This window comes from Nannobrachium achirus (assembly GCF_963921795.1).
Source record: "Nannobrachium achirus genome assembly, chromosome: 3".
Taxonomy (NCBI): Eukaryota; Metazoa; Chordata; class Actinopteri; order Myctophiformes; family Myctophidae; genus Nannobrachium; species Nannobrachium achirus.
Window position 1 is genome coordinate 25,341,004 of NC_137812.1, and position 17,757 is coordinate 25,358,760.

The 17,757-nt window shown below is 43.8% G+C and overlaps 1 protein-coding gene across 1 annotated transcript; it reads right to left on the reverse strand.

The window, feature by feature from the left end:
* Positions 1–2,830: 2,830 nt before the first annotated feature.
* On the reverse strand, positions 2,831–15,724 carry LOC308281343 (HUWE1-associated protein modifying stress responses-like). The gene is made up of 4 exons (XM_080721500.1): positions 15,135–15,724; positions 8,589–8,669; positions 8,146–8,421; positions 2,831–5,723 (listed from the first exon to the last, which is right to left on the reverse strand). Exons 1-4 carry the CDS (start codon positions 15,385–15,387, stop codon positions 5,485–5,487), a joined length of 849 nt encoding a protein of 282 aa, XP_080577626.1. The 5' UTR covers positions 15,388–15,724; the 3' UTR covers positions 2,831–5,484.
* Positions 15,725–17,757: the final 2,033 nt, after the last annotated feature.

Below are 17,757 nucleotides of genomic sequence, written 5' to 3' on the forward strand. Positions count from 1 at the left end.
GATTTAGCTGAGAGAACCCCCATATGAGCAGACATTAATATTACCAGAAACAAAGAGATAGCCCTGAATGACAATAACAGGTCTGTAACTCTGAGCGTGTACAAATGGAACCAAATGGTACGATTCCATTTGTACACTCTCACATTTAGGGTGGTCCTCGCAAATACAATGTTTGAGAATCAGTTGTAGACTACTAGCAGTGGACTCATAATGTCGTACATATTCTGAAGAAAACCTGGAGACTTGAATTCAGTAATAGGGTCTAATGATCAAAATAAGAACATTGTAATTGTTTAAAGCAGAAAATCTAAAACTTGCCAAGGACAAGTCTTTGCCACAGACACATTGCTCTATGTACGGCATACTACGGCCATATTGATGACCCCTGGTTATCAGGTCAGTTCTTATTAGACTGTAGTTTTTGAATTGAACTGAATTCAACTGAATTGATACCCATGAGCAGATACTTCTGTAGCGTCTCATCTCTTCTGCAGCGCTGTAAAGGGTCTAAGTTTCACAAGCGTGATGAAACACAGATGCCATTAATGGGCAAATAATTTGAATAAGTACAGAATGGCAATAATGAAAATAGGATAACAACATAAAAGATGACTCAATGTCCCATCTGTGACTGCACTGCGCTGGTGAGATTTGCATAATGTATTAGCCATTATAGTTAATTCTATAGATACATTTAAATACCATTTGCATCATCTGTAAACAGCATAATGTACATCTATCTAATAACATGCTTAATACATTAACTTGGGGGTCATTGACATGAAAGATTTTTTTTTTTTTAATAATTTTTATCCCACAATTTTGTAACCCATTTTTTCACCCAGTGCTAATTGCCTATGTAATCCTGGGCTCTGCTCTCCCTCTGCTGCGCCAAGGGAGACAACGGACTGACCTCATGCTTCCTTCTATGCATGAGGAGTCCAAGTTGCTTCTTTTCACCTGACAGTGGAGATTTCCCTGGTTTGGACGTAGCGCGTGGAAGGAACACGTTATTCCAACCAGTTCCTTTCCCCTCCATCAGGCGCCCCGGCTGGCCAGGGGGAGGCATTATTGAGACCAGGATTACGTGCATGTTTTTGTGAGGGTATCAACCCTAGGAGACACGGGGAGAACATGCAAACTCCACACAGAAAGGCCCTATCGCCAACCCCACCTAGGGTGTGGGCGCTGATGACGCGGAGGAGGAACACGCCACCAGCGCCCACAGCAACCCCCGGCGGGAATCGAACCCAGGACCTTCTAGCTGTGAGGCGAAGCACTAACCACTGCGCCACCGTGCCTCCTGACATGAAAGATTTGAGAAGTAAATGACATCCTTAGAAACATATGTTGTATAATCATGAATTCATGACCCTATGACTGATCATCAAACAGTAATACTATTGTCGGTGTTGGCCTACCATATTATATCATCGCTGACTTTCGCTGTCATGCAGAAACCAGCTCTCCATTTTTCAACATTAAAACGTTTTCTAACTCCATTGGATCCTCAAACGCACTGGTTCCCAAACACTGGGTCGGAACTTGGGACCCATTTGTGGGTCGCGGACACATTTTTAAATCCCCGGACGCCACTTCTGATTAGACTGAATTAAATATGCATTTATTACGGTTGGGAAATGTAGACTGATATGTTTTGCTATGCATCTTTGATTATATCACAATTTAATGAAAAATCTTTGTTAACCGCATTAATCCTCAAGTTTGGGGAGGTCAGAAATAGCAAAAATAGCCAGTCACATCGCGATGAGTCATGTGACACATTGTGAGCTTGTAGATGCCATTTTCACTCTTTGTCAACAATGAAGAATACGTGGTTAAGAAAATAACCTTTTTTTGTAAATGTTTTTTGTTCTTTATCATGTGCCCCCCCCCCCTCTTTATCTGGATTGTTTGTTTCAACTGCAGTGAGTTTACATTAAATCTACTGTTTACACACAATATGAATGTATAACTGCATTTACAGTATAATCTTTCAAGCTGGAAGGGAAAGAAGAAAATTAAGAGTGACTCATAACATTCAAACAAAAACAAAACAACCCCATTTAGAGACTTCTAGAGCACAACAAAACAGCCTGGAACAAGACATTTCTCTGAGGATGGATTAGCAGCTTTTGTTGAGTTTGTCCATGTATTATTCTGACATGTCTTCCCTCTACCATTATTTTTTACAATTACAGGTTGCATTTTGAGAGAGCCAAGAAGCCAAAATGCAGACTGTGTCGCCACCTTGTGTTAGAAATGAGGTACTACTTTGAAATTGGCCTAACTTGGCTGGTTATCCCACATTGCTCATGCACCAAACGTAGCAGTTGGAAAAGTTTGAGCGAGAGTTCGGTTACCTCTCGAGACAAAACCTATATAGTTTCACAGTCTTTGATAACTGGAAATAAAGTAAATGAAACCTTGTTAAAATGCATATATTCAGCCATGTCATGGGGTTTAGACTAAAAGACATGAGAAAACGAGAGGGGAACAATGCAATTAAAAAAAACAGACAGTGCCCTCAGATGATGTGGGTAAGCTCGAATGGATAGCATCAATGTCATCCTTGATCTTTGCTTTATTAAAAGTATACCCGCTGGTATTGAGGGAAACACGTCGCCTTGACGAGAGAGTGTTGTAACCCGCTGTGAACTGAAAAGACGCGAACAGCAAAAGAGATGATGCAAAGCACCAGTAAGTCTTTTTAGATCATATATTATGCAGAGAAGGAAAAAACCCCAAAGGAGGCAGGGCTTTAGTTAAACACTTTTTTCCTCTCTTTAATGTCAGAATCAGTATTGTACATCATGATGGATCTGCACTCTTTTTACAATATGTACCACATATATATAATCAGAACAGCACCTACATGTTATATATATATATATATACACACACAGACATTAGACACGGCCGTATCACAAAGCAGTGTTTAAATCAGTTTGCAGCTCACTCTCCTAGTTGATGGCGAGATAAGAAAATTCAAGTGACTTGAGCCTTATTCAGCGATCAAGCCCAATAACCCTCTAGCAGTGGATCCCAAACTTTTTAGCTCAAGACCAAAAGAGAAATTGGATGTTTGCCCGAGCCCAAAGCTAGTGAAAATAGCCAATCTTCAAGCTCCCAAAGCAGCACGTTGTGAGCTTGTTGATCGCCATTTTCACTATTTTATTCATCCATGAAATTACTTTGAGAAATGATTCAATTTGTTGATTTGGGGCGGGGGATATTGAAGGTTTTTAAGTAATATAATTAACAAAATGTAGGAAACAAAAAATAAGGGAGCCATTATAAAAACGTGTCTGCGACCCAAAAATGGGTGTTTGGGAAGCAGTGCTCTAGCAAAGCAAGAAGAATAAAAGGGGGAGCTATCACAGGCATCGGCCAAGACTACGTTGTAGATTAAAAGGTAGAATCACCAGCGTTGACAGTGGCATAGTCTCCTGTGTAGGGAATCTGTTCTAAAGTGTGGTCCAGGAGACTCCCGGGCGGAGGGGAGGGCAGCTAAATTAGTTGGAAACAAAGTGGACCCTTACAGGTTTAACTCAAGAGTGTACAAACGGAACCAAAGGGGCTAAATTATTGGATATGAGGGGGCGCTGGGACAAAGTAAAAAAAAAAAAAAAAGTCATGATGACTGTCTGTCTCCCACAAGTGGAGACACGGATGACAGTTTCCAGTCCAACTTGCGGAGACGACGCAGAGTGAATTAAGCAGGACTGAGATACCACTGGGGAATAGAAAAGCACCAGCCCGCCATCATAACAAAGCCAAAGCCGACAAGAGACACTGGAGGACACGACTTGTTGTACACTTTGAGTTATGGTGCCCGTGGCCTAACTGCATAACTGTGTGTTTGAAATGTAAAAGCTTGAACTACTGGCCCAGAGCAGAGGTTCTCAAACTTTAATTTCAAGGATCCTCATAACTCTTGAGTATACAAATGGAACCAAATGGCAATTTGTACACACTCAAGACCTGTAAGGGTCCATTCAGAAACCCCCTCAAGAAGGAACCCACTTTGAGAACTGGCCAATAGAGACTTGATGGATGGTAATGCACTTGAAGGCCCAATCAGTGTATTCCCCGTGTAAACAGTATGGCAGGCCCGTCTCATAAAAACATTCTCATTGTTGGTAAAAGTGATTGTCAGAGCTCTTTATGCAAGGACTGACACAGAAGGAAGAGAAGAAAATCTAACATGATCCAGGTGTATTTTGAAAATATAAAAAAGGAACATTTGCATTTTGAATAAGGATGGGATGAGAGATCTAAAATAATGTCATAAATTATAATTCAGTGACTACCCCATTGCAAGTACCTCTTTTGAATAGCCTCAATGTACTCATAACTGATATGTTTAACACTTCATAATTAGGGACAACTTGCCAATCAATCACATTACATTTTGTCATCTTGCTTTTCAATTTATTGTCCCTCCACCTTTTGGAAAAGGTCGGCCTATAGTTAGTTACAAGTTCAACTTAAGACTATCCTGCTTTGTGATCGAACCCTGGTTTTGGGCTGCAAATACAACAGGGGTAAGAAAAAAAAATGCATTTCAAGAATACACTAAATAAAATTCAGTCAAAATTCGTGCTGAAAAAGAAAAAAAGAAAATGTGCCAGAACCTCGCACGCAAGCGCTCTCATCGTCCCCACAATGACCAGAGATAGCAGCGTCCTTAAAGGCAAAGACGAGAGTAAAACACAGTTAAGTGGCAGTTCTGCTGTGAGAGACGCCAACACACGCACACAGAGCAGCAGCAGATTGAGATACACACACACACACACTGACAAGCGTTTTTGGAGGAGGGCTATTAAACAGGAAGGCAGTGTGACATCTCAGGACCCCTCTCCATACACACACACAGTCACACACGCAGTCACACACTCTAAGCCTGGGTTTTAGTCCAGTCTGGTTTGGCCAGCACACTCACTGAGAGGAGGAGGAAGTACATAGGGTTTGAAGAATGAATGAATGAATCAAAGTGATATAAAAGGAGGAGAGTGAGAACGTAAGGCAACAACAGCCCAGTTCATCCGATTTATCAGATGTTGTGCCATGGGAGTTATGGCCTGGAGGGTGGGTTGGGATGGTTCTAAATGCAGTGCTCTGTCTGCAGGGGTGGGTGTCACAATCTCAAGTGTGGCATGGTTTGTGCTCCCTTACAAGCCTATTAAAATGTTAGAGGGGGCATGATGAGAGGGACAGACAGGGCAGGTGAGAAAACTAGATGCAGGGAGTAGGGGGGGGGGGGGGGGTTAAAACAGAATGGAGGAGAGATGAGTGGGTTGTTATACAAGTTTGTGTTTCTTTATTTGCAGCATTGCAGCAACAAAGACGAAGAGGAGGAAGGAGTCGATTGGCTGGCCGAAGACGTCGGTCCTCATCGGTTGTCCAAAAACTCGGCCACTGAGGACAGGACAGGGGGGGTGGGGGGTGTTGTGGCGTGTGGGCGGGCAAGAGTTCAGAAGCTCAGAGCATCCTGTTGCGCTTATGAGTAGGCGAGTCTGTAATGACATCACTGCAGGGCGCCGCACCTCGCTTGCGGTTCGCCGTTGCGTCCAAGTGAAGCGCCATCTCCTCGGCAATGAAGGTGTTCAGGTCGACGTCGTGAAGACCGTTCCGGCGGCGACTGAGGGACTGGGCGGGGTGTGTTGGAGAGCCCGGTGGGCCGGAGCGCACAGAGATGCTGGCCATGGCCCCACTCAACCCTAGAGAGGAACCAAGCAAAGTTAGTTATACAATTCAGAAACAACTCTTGACCATCAACAATGAATATAATAATGGGTGTGTGTGTACAGTCCATCAACAATGAATATAATAATGGGTGTGTGTGTACAGTCCATCAACAATGAATATAATAATGGGTGTGTGTGTACAGTCCATCAACAATGAATATGTCATAGTATATTAGAGAAACAGCACATTCGAGACGCGGAGCACTCGTGGTGCGGCACGGGGCGGAGCAAGCGGTCGCCACAACAACGTACTCCAGGCGGTGCGCCGCTCTATTGTCCACGACACTGCGAGCGGCTACCGAAGCCCCCCTGTATCCACGAAGCCCAAACGAGTTACGAGGCCCCCCTGGGTCCACGAAGCCCCAAGCGGCGCGAAGGCCAGCGGGCCAGGGCCGCGCGGCCGGCGGAGCGCCGCGCGAGTTACGAAGCCGTGGTGAATGCAATCGTTATATTTATGCCCAGGCCGTAAGGCCTGGGCAAGCGCACGTTAAACGCCCTGTCCAAGTGACTACAATGGAGCTAATGGCTAGGCTAGGCTAGGCTAGGCTAGGCTAGGCTAGTAAATAAAGAGTAAACACTTCCGGTCTGCGGCGAGTTCAAAGCGTGACGTAACTCTCTTATATACACTCTGGTGAATGGCAGAGCAGTGGCTGACGTCGCCATCTGGTGGTGATTAGTGTGTGGTGAACGTCAAAACGAGTGCTCCTTGACAACTTTTACTGGTTTCTTGAACATACTGTAACAAATATAATAACGGATGTGTGTGTACGGTCCAACAGTGAATAATGTGAGAATTAATAATCAACAGTCTTGATTGAAAACAAGTACAATCTCTCAACAGTGAATCCCTAACAGGCATCTTAAGGCTGGTACACACAAAATGGATGTCAGGCCATCAATTCTGTGGCTGAAAATCCATTGGATAATGTGGTGTGAACACCTGACCATCAAGCACAAATTGGCATCGCCCATCACTAACTCTGTGTGGGTCTGTGTTGGGTAGGCGGAGAGAGGGAGCAGAGTCCTGCACGGGTCAGATTTTGACAACCCGTCATTAATCAGATCCGTGGACCGACCCGCTACCCGTAATTATATAAAAATCAAAACAAGATCCCGCCCATCAAAAAATGGACCCGTCGCCCGCCCAGCTACCCGTGATTACATGCAATAAAGTAAATAGCCTATACAGCCGCGCGTGCGTGCTTCCAAATGGCATCGCAATCGATCCTCCCCTCATTGTTTGCGACGCAATATACAGCATTTACATGAACGCCAGGTCGGCTGCCACTCTTCTTCCCACCTTCTTTTTCTTTCCACCCTTGCTATGATGAGAACATGCGCAAAAGGGATAGTGTGTGCTGTGGTTGTGTCTGTGTGTTGTGTACTGTGTCCTGCTGCTCATTGTGTGCGCTCCTGTGATGTTTAGGCGGCAACAGCGGTCTGATGTTCAAAATAAAATGTTGCCCGCCCATGTTTAGTCCTGCACCGCCCGTCCCCGCAAATTTATAATAGTATATATATTCCCCCTGTTTTCACCCATCACCAGGCCCGTTGCAGGACTCAGAAAGGGGGTAGGGCTCTCTGGATGGCTGTTTGGCCATGTCCAGCTGCAGCAAATCAGAGCGTGTGTGTGTGTGTGTGTGTGTGTGACAGTCAGAGAGAGCAAGAGAGACGCACAAATGTCAAGAGCAGCAGAAACTCATATGGTGGTCAATCAAGTTTGGTTTTGGATGTGGATTCCGATACTGAAACCATGGACGGGTGCTTTGTGGTGTGCGGGGAGGGGGGAGGGCTGAACATACTCCTAGTCTTTGATTGTGCATGGCTGAGGAGCTGGGATTCTACCCGCCGCAACCACCTACAGACTGCACAGTTCAACAACTCCAACTATGGAGCTAATAAACATTACGAAGGTACCGGGTGATGGGGATCTTTCCCTTGCAAATAAGACACAGACAGTATTGTACATGGATTAAAGGTCTAAATTAAATCTCAATGTGTGTATGATCAAGTCCTAATGTGCGATTTGTGAGCCCGCCACACAAGCGCTGATTCCTAAAAAAAACATTATGTAAAAAGACAATGTTTTTAAAGCAATACGGTCCCTGCTGTTCTACATACTGGCAACCAGTCACGTCACAGATTGAGGCTTTAACCTTTTCTTTTATGTGAAACATCCGAGACTGAGATTAAGATTTTAGGGAGGTTTCTGAACATATTGCTGGTTTGACCACTTCAAATGGATCCAATCTTAAACCAATAACCGAAAATAGCCTACCTACATTTAGATGCATTGAGAGCACGTCGATGGGCTATTTTTGCAGCACAACATGCTTTCATAAAAAGACATGCTGGCTTCTGAGAACTTTAATCCACGTGTGTAGCGTTGACCTACCGTGTAGCGCTATGGCCTCTCTGAACGGCTGTAGGTCAGTCTCTACGGAGCTGCCCGTCTCCGGGGCCGATGGCCGGCTCGTAGACACCACCGAAACCCTGGGCGGGACCCGGGCGTTACGTGGGGGTGGCGCTTTGCCACAGAGGAAGCTGATGAGATCCTCTCGCCTGATGGTTCTTCTGCGCTTCTTCACCCATGCCAGCACTTCTTTATTCCTGCGCTGGTAGCCGATCTGGATGCCCAGGTCGTAGCTCCGCTGGTGAGCCTCCATGCTCTCTGGAGGTGTACATGGGACAGAGAAGTGCTCGCCAGTTAATTAGGTCAACTTAAACAACAGTTCATCCATATACGACTCAGTAGTAGAGATCACAGAAATGGGTGCCACACACTAAAACTAAACTCCAGGCTAGCATTGATGTGTAATTTATGTGTAATTTACTTGCCTTTGTACAGGTTAGTGACAGCCGTTGCTGCATTCTGGAAGGGCACCCACAGAGAGAGGCCTTGTTGTTGACATACACGATCTGTTAATGACATTAAAAGGAAAAACAATTGGATTATGAGATTAAAAAGACTACATAATTGAAGTCAACCATTTAAGACGTTACAGTCAGTATAGCAATTGACAGTATAGAAATTGATTAACCTACTAGTCTAGTGGCCAATGACACACTGACACTAATCAAACTCAATGGAATGAAAAACACTGCAAGGCCCAAGCAATACAAGCAGATGTGTTAAAGCAAGCATGGGCTTAATGTTGATCAAAATTACCATAGAGTCATCCTTGAAAACAGGTTCCGTTCCATTATAAATTCTCAGGCAAAGAGACTCTCAGGATTTCCTACCAATACATTAAAATGACTTGTTGCCATCAATATTAACTCATTAACTGCCAAAAACGTGAATCCCTTAAAAATCCCGTTGTACCACCCTGCCACGCCCGTGAATCCCGTGAATAAAAAAAAAAAAAAAAAAAAATCTTTTTTTTTTTTTTTCAAAAAATTTTTTTTGGACCCCAAAAACGTTAGTAGGCATGATAGCGATCGCGAAATTGCTTGTTTAACCCCCATACAACCCCCATACAACTCAGGTAGCAGACCTCCAAGCTCACAACAGTGTAAAACATAATGGCTGCTATCTCATGAATGCCTGAACGGATTTCCATTCGGATTTTTTTGTTTGAAAGCTGTGAGCAATGTGGACACACGTGGTGCATTATCTAGGCATGGGTGTGCATGATCCGTGCACTATGAATTACATGGAAGTCTATGGAGACGAATGGCAGTTAAAGAGTACGAAGGTATTGTTAAATGGCAGCATATGAGTTAAAGGAGTAGTTCACCCCCAAAATGACTCTCCATGGCCTGAGTAATCAATAGAAAAAGTCATTTTGGGGGTGAACTACTCCTTTAACACACACACACAGACACAGTAAGTTAGTGGTCTGCACCATCATTACTAGTCGCAATTATCAACAGCAAATGCGTCGGCAATCCGTTATTTTATATAGATCTCAGTGAGATGTCTCCTGTTTGTATTTGTAACTGCATGTGTTGAATGGGGGAACGAATATACAGTAGCCTACATGTACTGTACTGTTGCTGCGCTAGCATAGCCTCTACATTAGGCGACTGAGTATTTCCCGGTGAATCTGTGCGCAAAGGTGGGGGCCGATGGGCAAGGAGGGTTGCGAGCTTATGAGAAACAACTAAAATAAGACCTTAAAACCTGGCGAAAACAGTTGCGTGCATTAGCGGAAGATGACGATAAAGGAAATCATTCAATGGAAAACATTAAATTAACTTCTGAAAAGCATACACGGCCTTAAAACATGGCAAAAACAGTTGCGTGCATTAGCGAAAGATTAGTTGAGGATAAAGGAAATCATTAAATGGAAAACATTAAATTAACTTCTGAAAAGGCTTCTAAGCCTACACTAAATAGCCTACTAAAAACTAGTGAACCGCGATCTTGCCACACGTGAATAATTGTGGTTGTAAACAATAACACAGACAATATAAATCCTTCTAGTTGTGGGAAGAAATGGATTTCATCATGGCCCCAAATAACTTTTAAATATCTTGCAATTGGCGACGAGTCTCTTACTAAATCGGCAAGATTACATTACATAACATAATACATAAAAGCTAAGCTAACCTCTCCATCATCAGCAATAGTCAGTGTTGGTGCGTGTCCCCCACACTCCCAAGCCCACACCGTTGCGCACAGATTCACCGGGAAATACTCGGTCGCCTACATTAGCTTACTTCTTTGTGTAGTTTGGCCAATAAAGTTATTATTTGACCATGAACATCCCGACGTTAGTCGTCGCTATAGTTGTAAAGACTTGATGAAGACCTGTGTGAGCGTGTGGCATCTAAAACATTGTCCACCACATCTCTGTGTTGAATGGGGAAAAGAATCTACAGTAGCCTACATGTACTGTACTGTAGCTTAGCATGTATGCTAGCGCAACTAGCCTCTACTCTTCTTTGTGTAGTTTGGCCAATAAAGTTATTATTTGACTATGTTCACCCCGACGTTAGTCGTCGCTATAGTTGTAAAGACTCGATGAAGACATGCGTGAGTGTGTGACATCTAAAACATTGTCCACCACATCTCTAAAAAATAATTAGCGCAAGTTAGCATCTCCGTTGTGTTTACAGACTGAGAAAATCCTAACCGAGTATCCGTATGTTGAAAGGGGCGTCGATTTATTTCGGGAGCGGAGGGGAGGAGGGGGAGAGGGGAGGAGGAGGGGGAGAGGGGAGGAGAGGGTGGGGGGGGGGACTGTAGTGGAAAACCTACATAAAAAATGCGGTGCGGTGTCGTGCCGTGTCGTGTAGTGTCGGGCTAAAAAGTGGTATGGAAAACCGGCTTATGGGGCTTTTAAGCCGTGACATCATTTTGTAGTCAGACCGCCAAGCAGATTTATTGTCAATATCTGTCCCTCGCTATTTCAACAGATCCGAGACAAAAATAACGACTAAAGTATAATTCTACCACTTTCCTTTCAACAACAAAGAGAAGAAAAATGTGTAAATAGTAAAAAATAGTAAAAAGATTCACGGGCGCTGGGCCCTTTTGGGCCCAAAGGTTCTCCTCTGCCTACAAAATGATGTCAGACTTAACAGCCCCATAGTAAAGCGACATCTAGAGGCAGCGGAGTGTCAGGAGCGGACTTCTACCATTGGTTCCTATGCATGGGAACATATTTTATTTTCATAAGTATCGCGATACTACTGTCTGACTCTGAAGTAGCGATACAGTATTGGCAAATAACTTTCGATGTATTGCCATATCGATTATATTGCCCACCCCTAATCATAACAGGGAGTGTAGAGCCCAAACACCAGAGTAGGTACAAAAAGGTCTTTATTTGGCTGACAGCACCATGTGCATTATTCACTGTGCTCAGTGTGCTGGGCAGAAGGTTAGTTGTAGGTGGCAAAGCAACTCGCTTAACTACATTTCCAGTAGCTTGCTGACAGAAGCTTCACTACTTTCAGAACGATGTAGCTAGGGATGGGACGATAAGTGATATTATCGTTTATCGCGATAAAAAACACTCACGATAATCGTATCGTGGAGATTTAATTTATCGTGATATCGTCCTCCGTCTTGCACATGGGACCAATTCACCTTTTTCACCTTTTATTTGCCGAGCTGCATATTCGGTACCACTTAAACCCTCTATAATTGGTAAAAGGTACCAAATATACATACTTGATACAGTCTTTTTTTCCCCCACACTATCAAATGTCTTTGCCAAAAATAGCCAATCTACAAGCTCACGACGCGTTGTGAGCTTGTGGATTGGCTATTTTTTGGCAAATGTTCCGCCCCAGGATAATGGATTTTGATTATCACGATTGTCACAATAATTGTGATATGACATTTTCATATCGTCCCATCCCTAGATCTAGCCTTTTGAGCGGTTTTGTAACCATGTAGCTGGAAAATCACTATATACACTCAGTGCCACGTAGAGCTAGGCTGAGTTTGAGAGCCATTTGTCATCACAAACTCTAATGTTGTAATATCATATCCCGCAGCCACATTACCAACTGCATTATGTACAAAGTAGACTCAGAAAACATTTAGGACTACAAACCATGGATTGACATCTAGACCTACTGCACATACAGTATGAAACAGAGCTGCTACTTTTAAATGCATTTTGAGAAAAAATAATGCTGTTATGTGTTCCAAAAGCTTTATACCCTGTACATATATAAAATGTCACAATGCGACATAGCTCTGTTCATACAATGCTGTACCCCCTCCTAATGTATATATGTTCCCCATTTTCAACTGTTTTTATTTTGTTTGTGAGACTTGCTTTGGCAATGTAAACGTATGTTTTCTCATGCCAATAAAGCTCCTTTGAATTGAAAAATAGTAGTTTCAATGTAGCTGCTACTTTAACTTAACTTGTAAGTGTAGCTTGCCTACTCATTTTCAAAGAGAGCTTTTGGTGTAGCTCAGTTTTTTAGGAAGAGTAACTAGCTATATTTTTAGAGCAGCTTGTCTAGTAGTAGCAACCATTATTCATACAGGGCACAGCCTTAGCAGTTGTTGCACAAGTCAGCCATTCTCAGATGTGCTCCCCATGTCTGCTCCGTGTCAAATCACCAAGCACGTCAACCATTACACCCCCCACCCCCACCCCAAACAGGGCAAGACCAACCTACACCCCCTGTCCAGGGCAAAAGACCCCCGCCCCGCTCCCCCAGGTCAGGCAGACTGTCTTCCCCACACACGCACACCCCCAAGGCTAGTAGGAGAACCCCCCCATAAAACCCCCCACCCAGGGCAAGAGGAACATCGGCTCTGCCAACACCTCGGGATGTGACAATATAATAAGCAAGCAAACATTAGCGATAAACCCCCTTCGCCATTTTGTTCTTCTGGGGGCTTCAGTTCACAACAATGCAACAACAACCATAAAAAACCCAAAGCAGAAGAAGGTGGGGTGGAACGAAAGTGCTTGAATCCCTTTAAAAACACACACACACAAAGACTTGTAACACCCACCCAGTGAGATCATATGAAGCAGCGACCACCCTGTACCGCAGCAGGGTTCAAAACCCCGTCACCCAAACAACACTTGTTTTCACTCAGAAGAAGGGAACTCCTCCCTGCTGCTTCCAACGCCATTTTGACGAGAAGAGATCACCATTAAGTTAAAATAAAGGGGTTCTCTTTTTCGGCCCGTGTTTAACATGTGAGATCGTCGCCATTTGGGCTTTTCGGGAGAGATAGGCTCGTGTTGTCGGCAAGCGACACCATCGTGCGACCACGCACACATAATTCAGCTTTTATGGGGGAAGGGAGGGGGGTCAGCTGTTACATCTGGTCTCAGCTCTGTCAACCTAAAGAGACACTAGGTTATAGAATTATAAAGGTAAAAATAGTATATCATGTACATCTGGCGATGCGTTGTTGACTTATAGATCGGTTGTTTTTTCGGCGTGCGTCGTGAAGGCAGCGTTTTGTGTTACTCAAGCCCCCACCCTTACACACACACAGCCATTAGCATTAGCTAGCCTAGCCTCCTGCTAGCTAGCTACTCCTCAGTGTTGCCATGTCTGCTTGTCGTTTTTTGGGCTTGTTTTTAAAGTGTAGTTGCCGATTTTGGACTTGTTTAAACCAGAGATTGAAATAAATGTTCATGTCAAGGACACCGCAAAATATGTAATATTATCCAAGGACCTCCCCTCCCCCCAATCTGTTTTGTGCCAGGAATCCCCCATACCAGATTCGAGTCGTTACAATACCGGTAATCCGGATAAATATTTCACTTTTCCCCAAGATTGTCTTAAAAACAGCAGACCAAGCTCACAGCGCGTCGCATCGATCGACGCTCGTACACGAGGCCTAATAATAGCTTCTCTAGGCAGGGCTTGTTAGTGTTTTCACACAGGCCCTGGTCGCCTTCTTTCTCTCGCACAATCTGGCAACGCAGAGCATTTAGCTTCCCCACAACAGAGGCTAAAGGGTTAGCCTAGCCTCCTGCTAACGCTAGGCTAATGCTAAGCCTTTGCGGTGGTTCTCTCTCAAAGTGGATTCCAGGGACTTTAATGGAGGCCTAACTTGACCCATACAAGTCTAACTGACAATGTACGATGACAGCGTACAAATCCATGTGTACACTGCCAGAGTTAAGGGGATCAGACCTTGAAAATGTTAAAGTTTGAGAAACACTTTGCCCTGAAACATGACGGTCGTTATCTCACTATTAGCTCGGGTTCCAGCAGGGACTTCCTTTTATGGGGGTTTAAATTGACCCACACAAGTCTGTTAACGCCTCTCCGACAGAATACAAATGGAACCAAATGGACCCACCGTTACACTGTCAAGAGTTAAGGGGAGACCTTGAAATGTAATAAAAAGTTAAAGAGAAACGCTGGGCTAAAAGGCCTAACCCAGGGGTCTTCAACGTTTTCAGACCAAGGACCCCTTAGTTGAGAGAGATGAAGCAGGGACCCCCACAACCTTCTCATAGATTCCATTGCACAATCATCAATGTATGTTGGATTCATGTATGTTGGATTCATGTCAATTTGTGTTTTCAGATATTTAACCACACTGTCAATACATGTATTGACGGTTCAAGTCGTTAAATATCTGAAAACAGACCAAGTACAGAGTGAACGGTCAGGTTTTTTAAGTTTAACCAGGTTTATTAAGTTTAATAAATCTGACCTTTCACTCTGTACTTGGTTTGCTCTTTTTCCCAATAAACCAAAGCTCTTTGCCAAAAATAGAAGATCTACAAGCTCACAACGCCTCTCAGTGCAAGGCGTTGTGAGCTTGTAGATCTTCTATTTTTGGCTAAATGTCTCAAACACTTGGGCTCAAGTGATTAATATAGGCCTAAAAAAAGATTTGGAGGACCCCCTGTACTAACTCTGGGGATCCCGGACCCCCTGTTGAAGACTCCTGCGTTAAGAGAAGCGCTGGGCTAAAAAGGCCTAACTAACCTTTGTAGAGCTGAGCCACGGCGGTAGCAGAGTTCTGGAAGAGGTGCCACATTTTTTTCTGCTGGCTCTGCTCCGCCTCCACCGCCGCCTCGTCGTCCAGCAGCGGGCCGCCGGACAGGCCGTCCTGCTGGGCCTGCTCGGCCAGGCACTGCCGCTCCCACTTGGAGAACCAGTGCTCGGGGCCGTGCTCCTGGATCTCCGCCTCGCCCTCCGCCTCCTCCCCTCCCGGCTTGGTGTTCTTCTTGTCGGCCATGTTGAGTCGGGAGCGTCCGGTCGGTGGTGGTGGTGCTAATAGGCTAACGACGCTAGCTAGCTAAAAGAACCGACGAGACGCTTCCTTATTATGTGCCGAGAATTATGCGTAATTCTTTGTTTTGTTTGTTCCTGGTCGATTTTTTAATTTATTTCTTGAGATATCGAGTGTTTGTAATAATAATGTCCCGAAAGGTTTTGTCGTCAGAGCCGCATTGTTGAAGGTCTGTCCGGGTCTCTCTCTCTCTCTCTCTCTCTTTCTAGCCGTCGTCCGGTCGCTTCAACAAACAAGCAGGAATGTGATGACAACACCTCACCGCATTTCTTCAAAACACCCAACCATGCTTGTTAGCTGGCCACGCCCGTTTTTCCGTGATACGCGAGCGCCATTGGTCGCGGTGGACATCTGGGGGGGCGGGGCTTGGTGCGTCGTCCTCGAAAGCCGATTGGGTAAGTGGTTTGAAAAAATAGACGGCTTAAAGGGCAGTGGTTCTCAACCTGTGGATCTGGACCCCCAGGGGGGGTCCCCAAATTATTTTGTGGGGTCCCCCCCCAGATGATTACCAACATAAAGTTTCTAAATTGACAATTTAAGGACTTTTAAGACCTTCTTTTAATACCTCTAAAATGAAAAATTAAACATTGGGAAAATTGTCAAATATTAGGCCTAGAGGCAGAAATTGTGAAAATACCAGAACTACATCTGGTATTTTCACAATAGAACCGTGTTAAATTGTAATGCCTCAACTCTTCCAACTAGTGCTCATCAGGGTGGTCTGGGTCCCCAGTTCAAATATGATTATTTTGGGGGTCGCGGCCTGAAAAGGTTGAGAACCACTGGCTTCGGGCACAGCAGTGGGCATGGTTTACTAGTGTCACAAAAAAAATATATATATATTTATATATTCTTTTACATTAGGATGTAGGCCTAATGATCATTAGACTCAATCACTCATCTCCCAGACTCTCTCCCCAGTCACACAGTTTGAATGGTAAATGGCATAGCCTATAATGAGTGCACTCTCTCACTTCTGCCAGTGTGCCAGTGACCACCCCTGTGCCAATGTTGGCACATGTGCCTAAGGTTGCCTACCCACCCCTGCCCTAGTTATTCCTGCAAAAAGAAAGAAAAAAAAACATTAATTAATCATACATTTTGTATATTTTTACACAAATAAACGTTAAACTAAATTTGCTTTTGGCTTGAAAAATCATTTGTTTACTTAAACTTTAAAAAAGATATCAATTGCAGGCTTAGAGTTTTTCCTCTCCCATTTATACAGAAGATGTTTAGTGTCTTGAAAGTTCCTCATGACTATATCTAAGCATTATGTTCTGTGTACAGTATGAGAATGACTATTCGGATAATAGGCTTATCTCTCTCCCCAAGACAATTGTAGAATACCCATTTCTCTTATGGGATGATTCCCTGGCAACAAAACAAATGGAGGTCTGCGGCCTAAATGCGTATCAATTTGAGGGTATATGAGAAACACTGACTTAAAGTTACAGTTACAGTTACAAAAGGGATGTTTGGTATCAAATGTCAAAGGAATAGGTCCTGTGCTTACACACTGACTGTCTGGAACTGGCAAAAAAACTCTCTTCATAAAGAGAGTTCCCAGACAGTTAGTGTGGGACATCTTCCTTTGATATTTGATATCAACTATCAAACATCCCTTTCTGAACATTTGAACCTTCCTGTTTGTCCTACGCAGTACGCACCTGTTCCTAACCTTAGAGGTGTACTGTACATCGGCAATTGCAGTTATGAAACAGATAGGCCAGTTCACACGTGACTCAATGGCAGATTAATGACCTGCTCCTCTATCGCCAACAATGTCTGTCGAGTGCTTATACTCTATCTGATGTTCATATGAATATAATAAATAAACTCACATATTGTGCAGAACTGCAGTGTAAGGCATACGATAAGTTATTGTTAGGGCATTTCTATAGTATGCGGTGAAGTGCAAGATTCATATTGTATAGTATGTATTTGAGTAAATACTCATATGTTTTATTTATCAGATAGGTGATTGCCTCATCACTGTCTGCTTGAAGTTCTGAACTGCTATATTAAGTAAGTTGTAACGAAACATGATGACACATAATATCTTGGTGGGTCAAGCTGACCAGTTACTGGACACTTGTGTGTCACTGATTATGTGTCACTGATTGTGTGTCACTGGATTCAATAAAGATGGAAAGAAGACAGGACATATTATTTAGGACATCAACATAATGGATGCTGATGCTTGATGCAGGATGCTCTTATGATTGAAACAACTTGTAAATAATGGTATAAGAATAGATTTGACTTGATTGTGTGCCTTGATAGGAAAAGGAAGAGAGCATAAGCAGTCAGGAA

Bases quoted from the DNA above. Each gene is read 5' to 3' on its own strand.
- LOC308281343 (XM_080721500.1), bottom strand. From the start codon at position 15,387: ATGGCCGACAAGAAGAACACCAAGCCGGGAGGGGAGGAGGCGGAGGGC. The intron at 8,670-15,134 runs GTTAGTTAGGCC...TGTCATTAACAG, and splicing joins CGTGGCTCAGCTCTACAAAG to ATCGTGTATGTCAACAACAA. The intron at 8,422-8,588 runs GCAAGTAAATTA...GTACACCTCCAG, and splicing joins TGTCACTAACCTGTACAAAG to AGAGCATGGAGGCTCACCAG.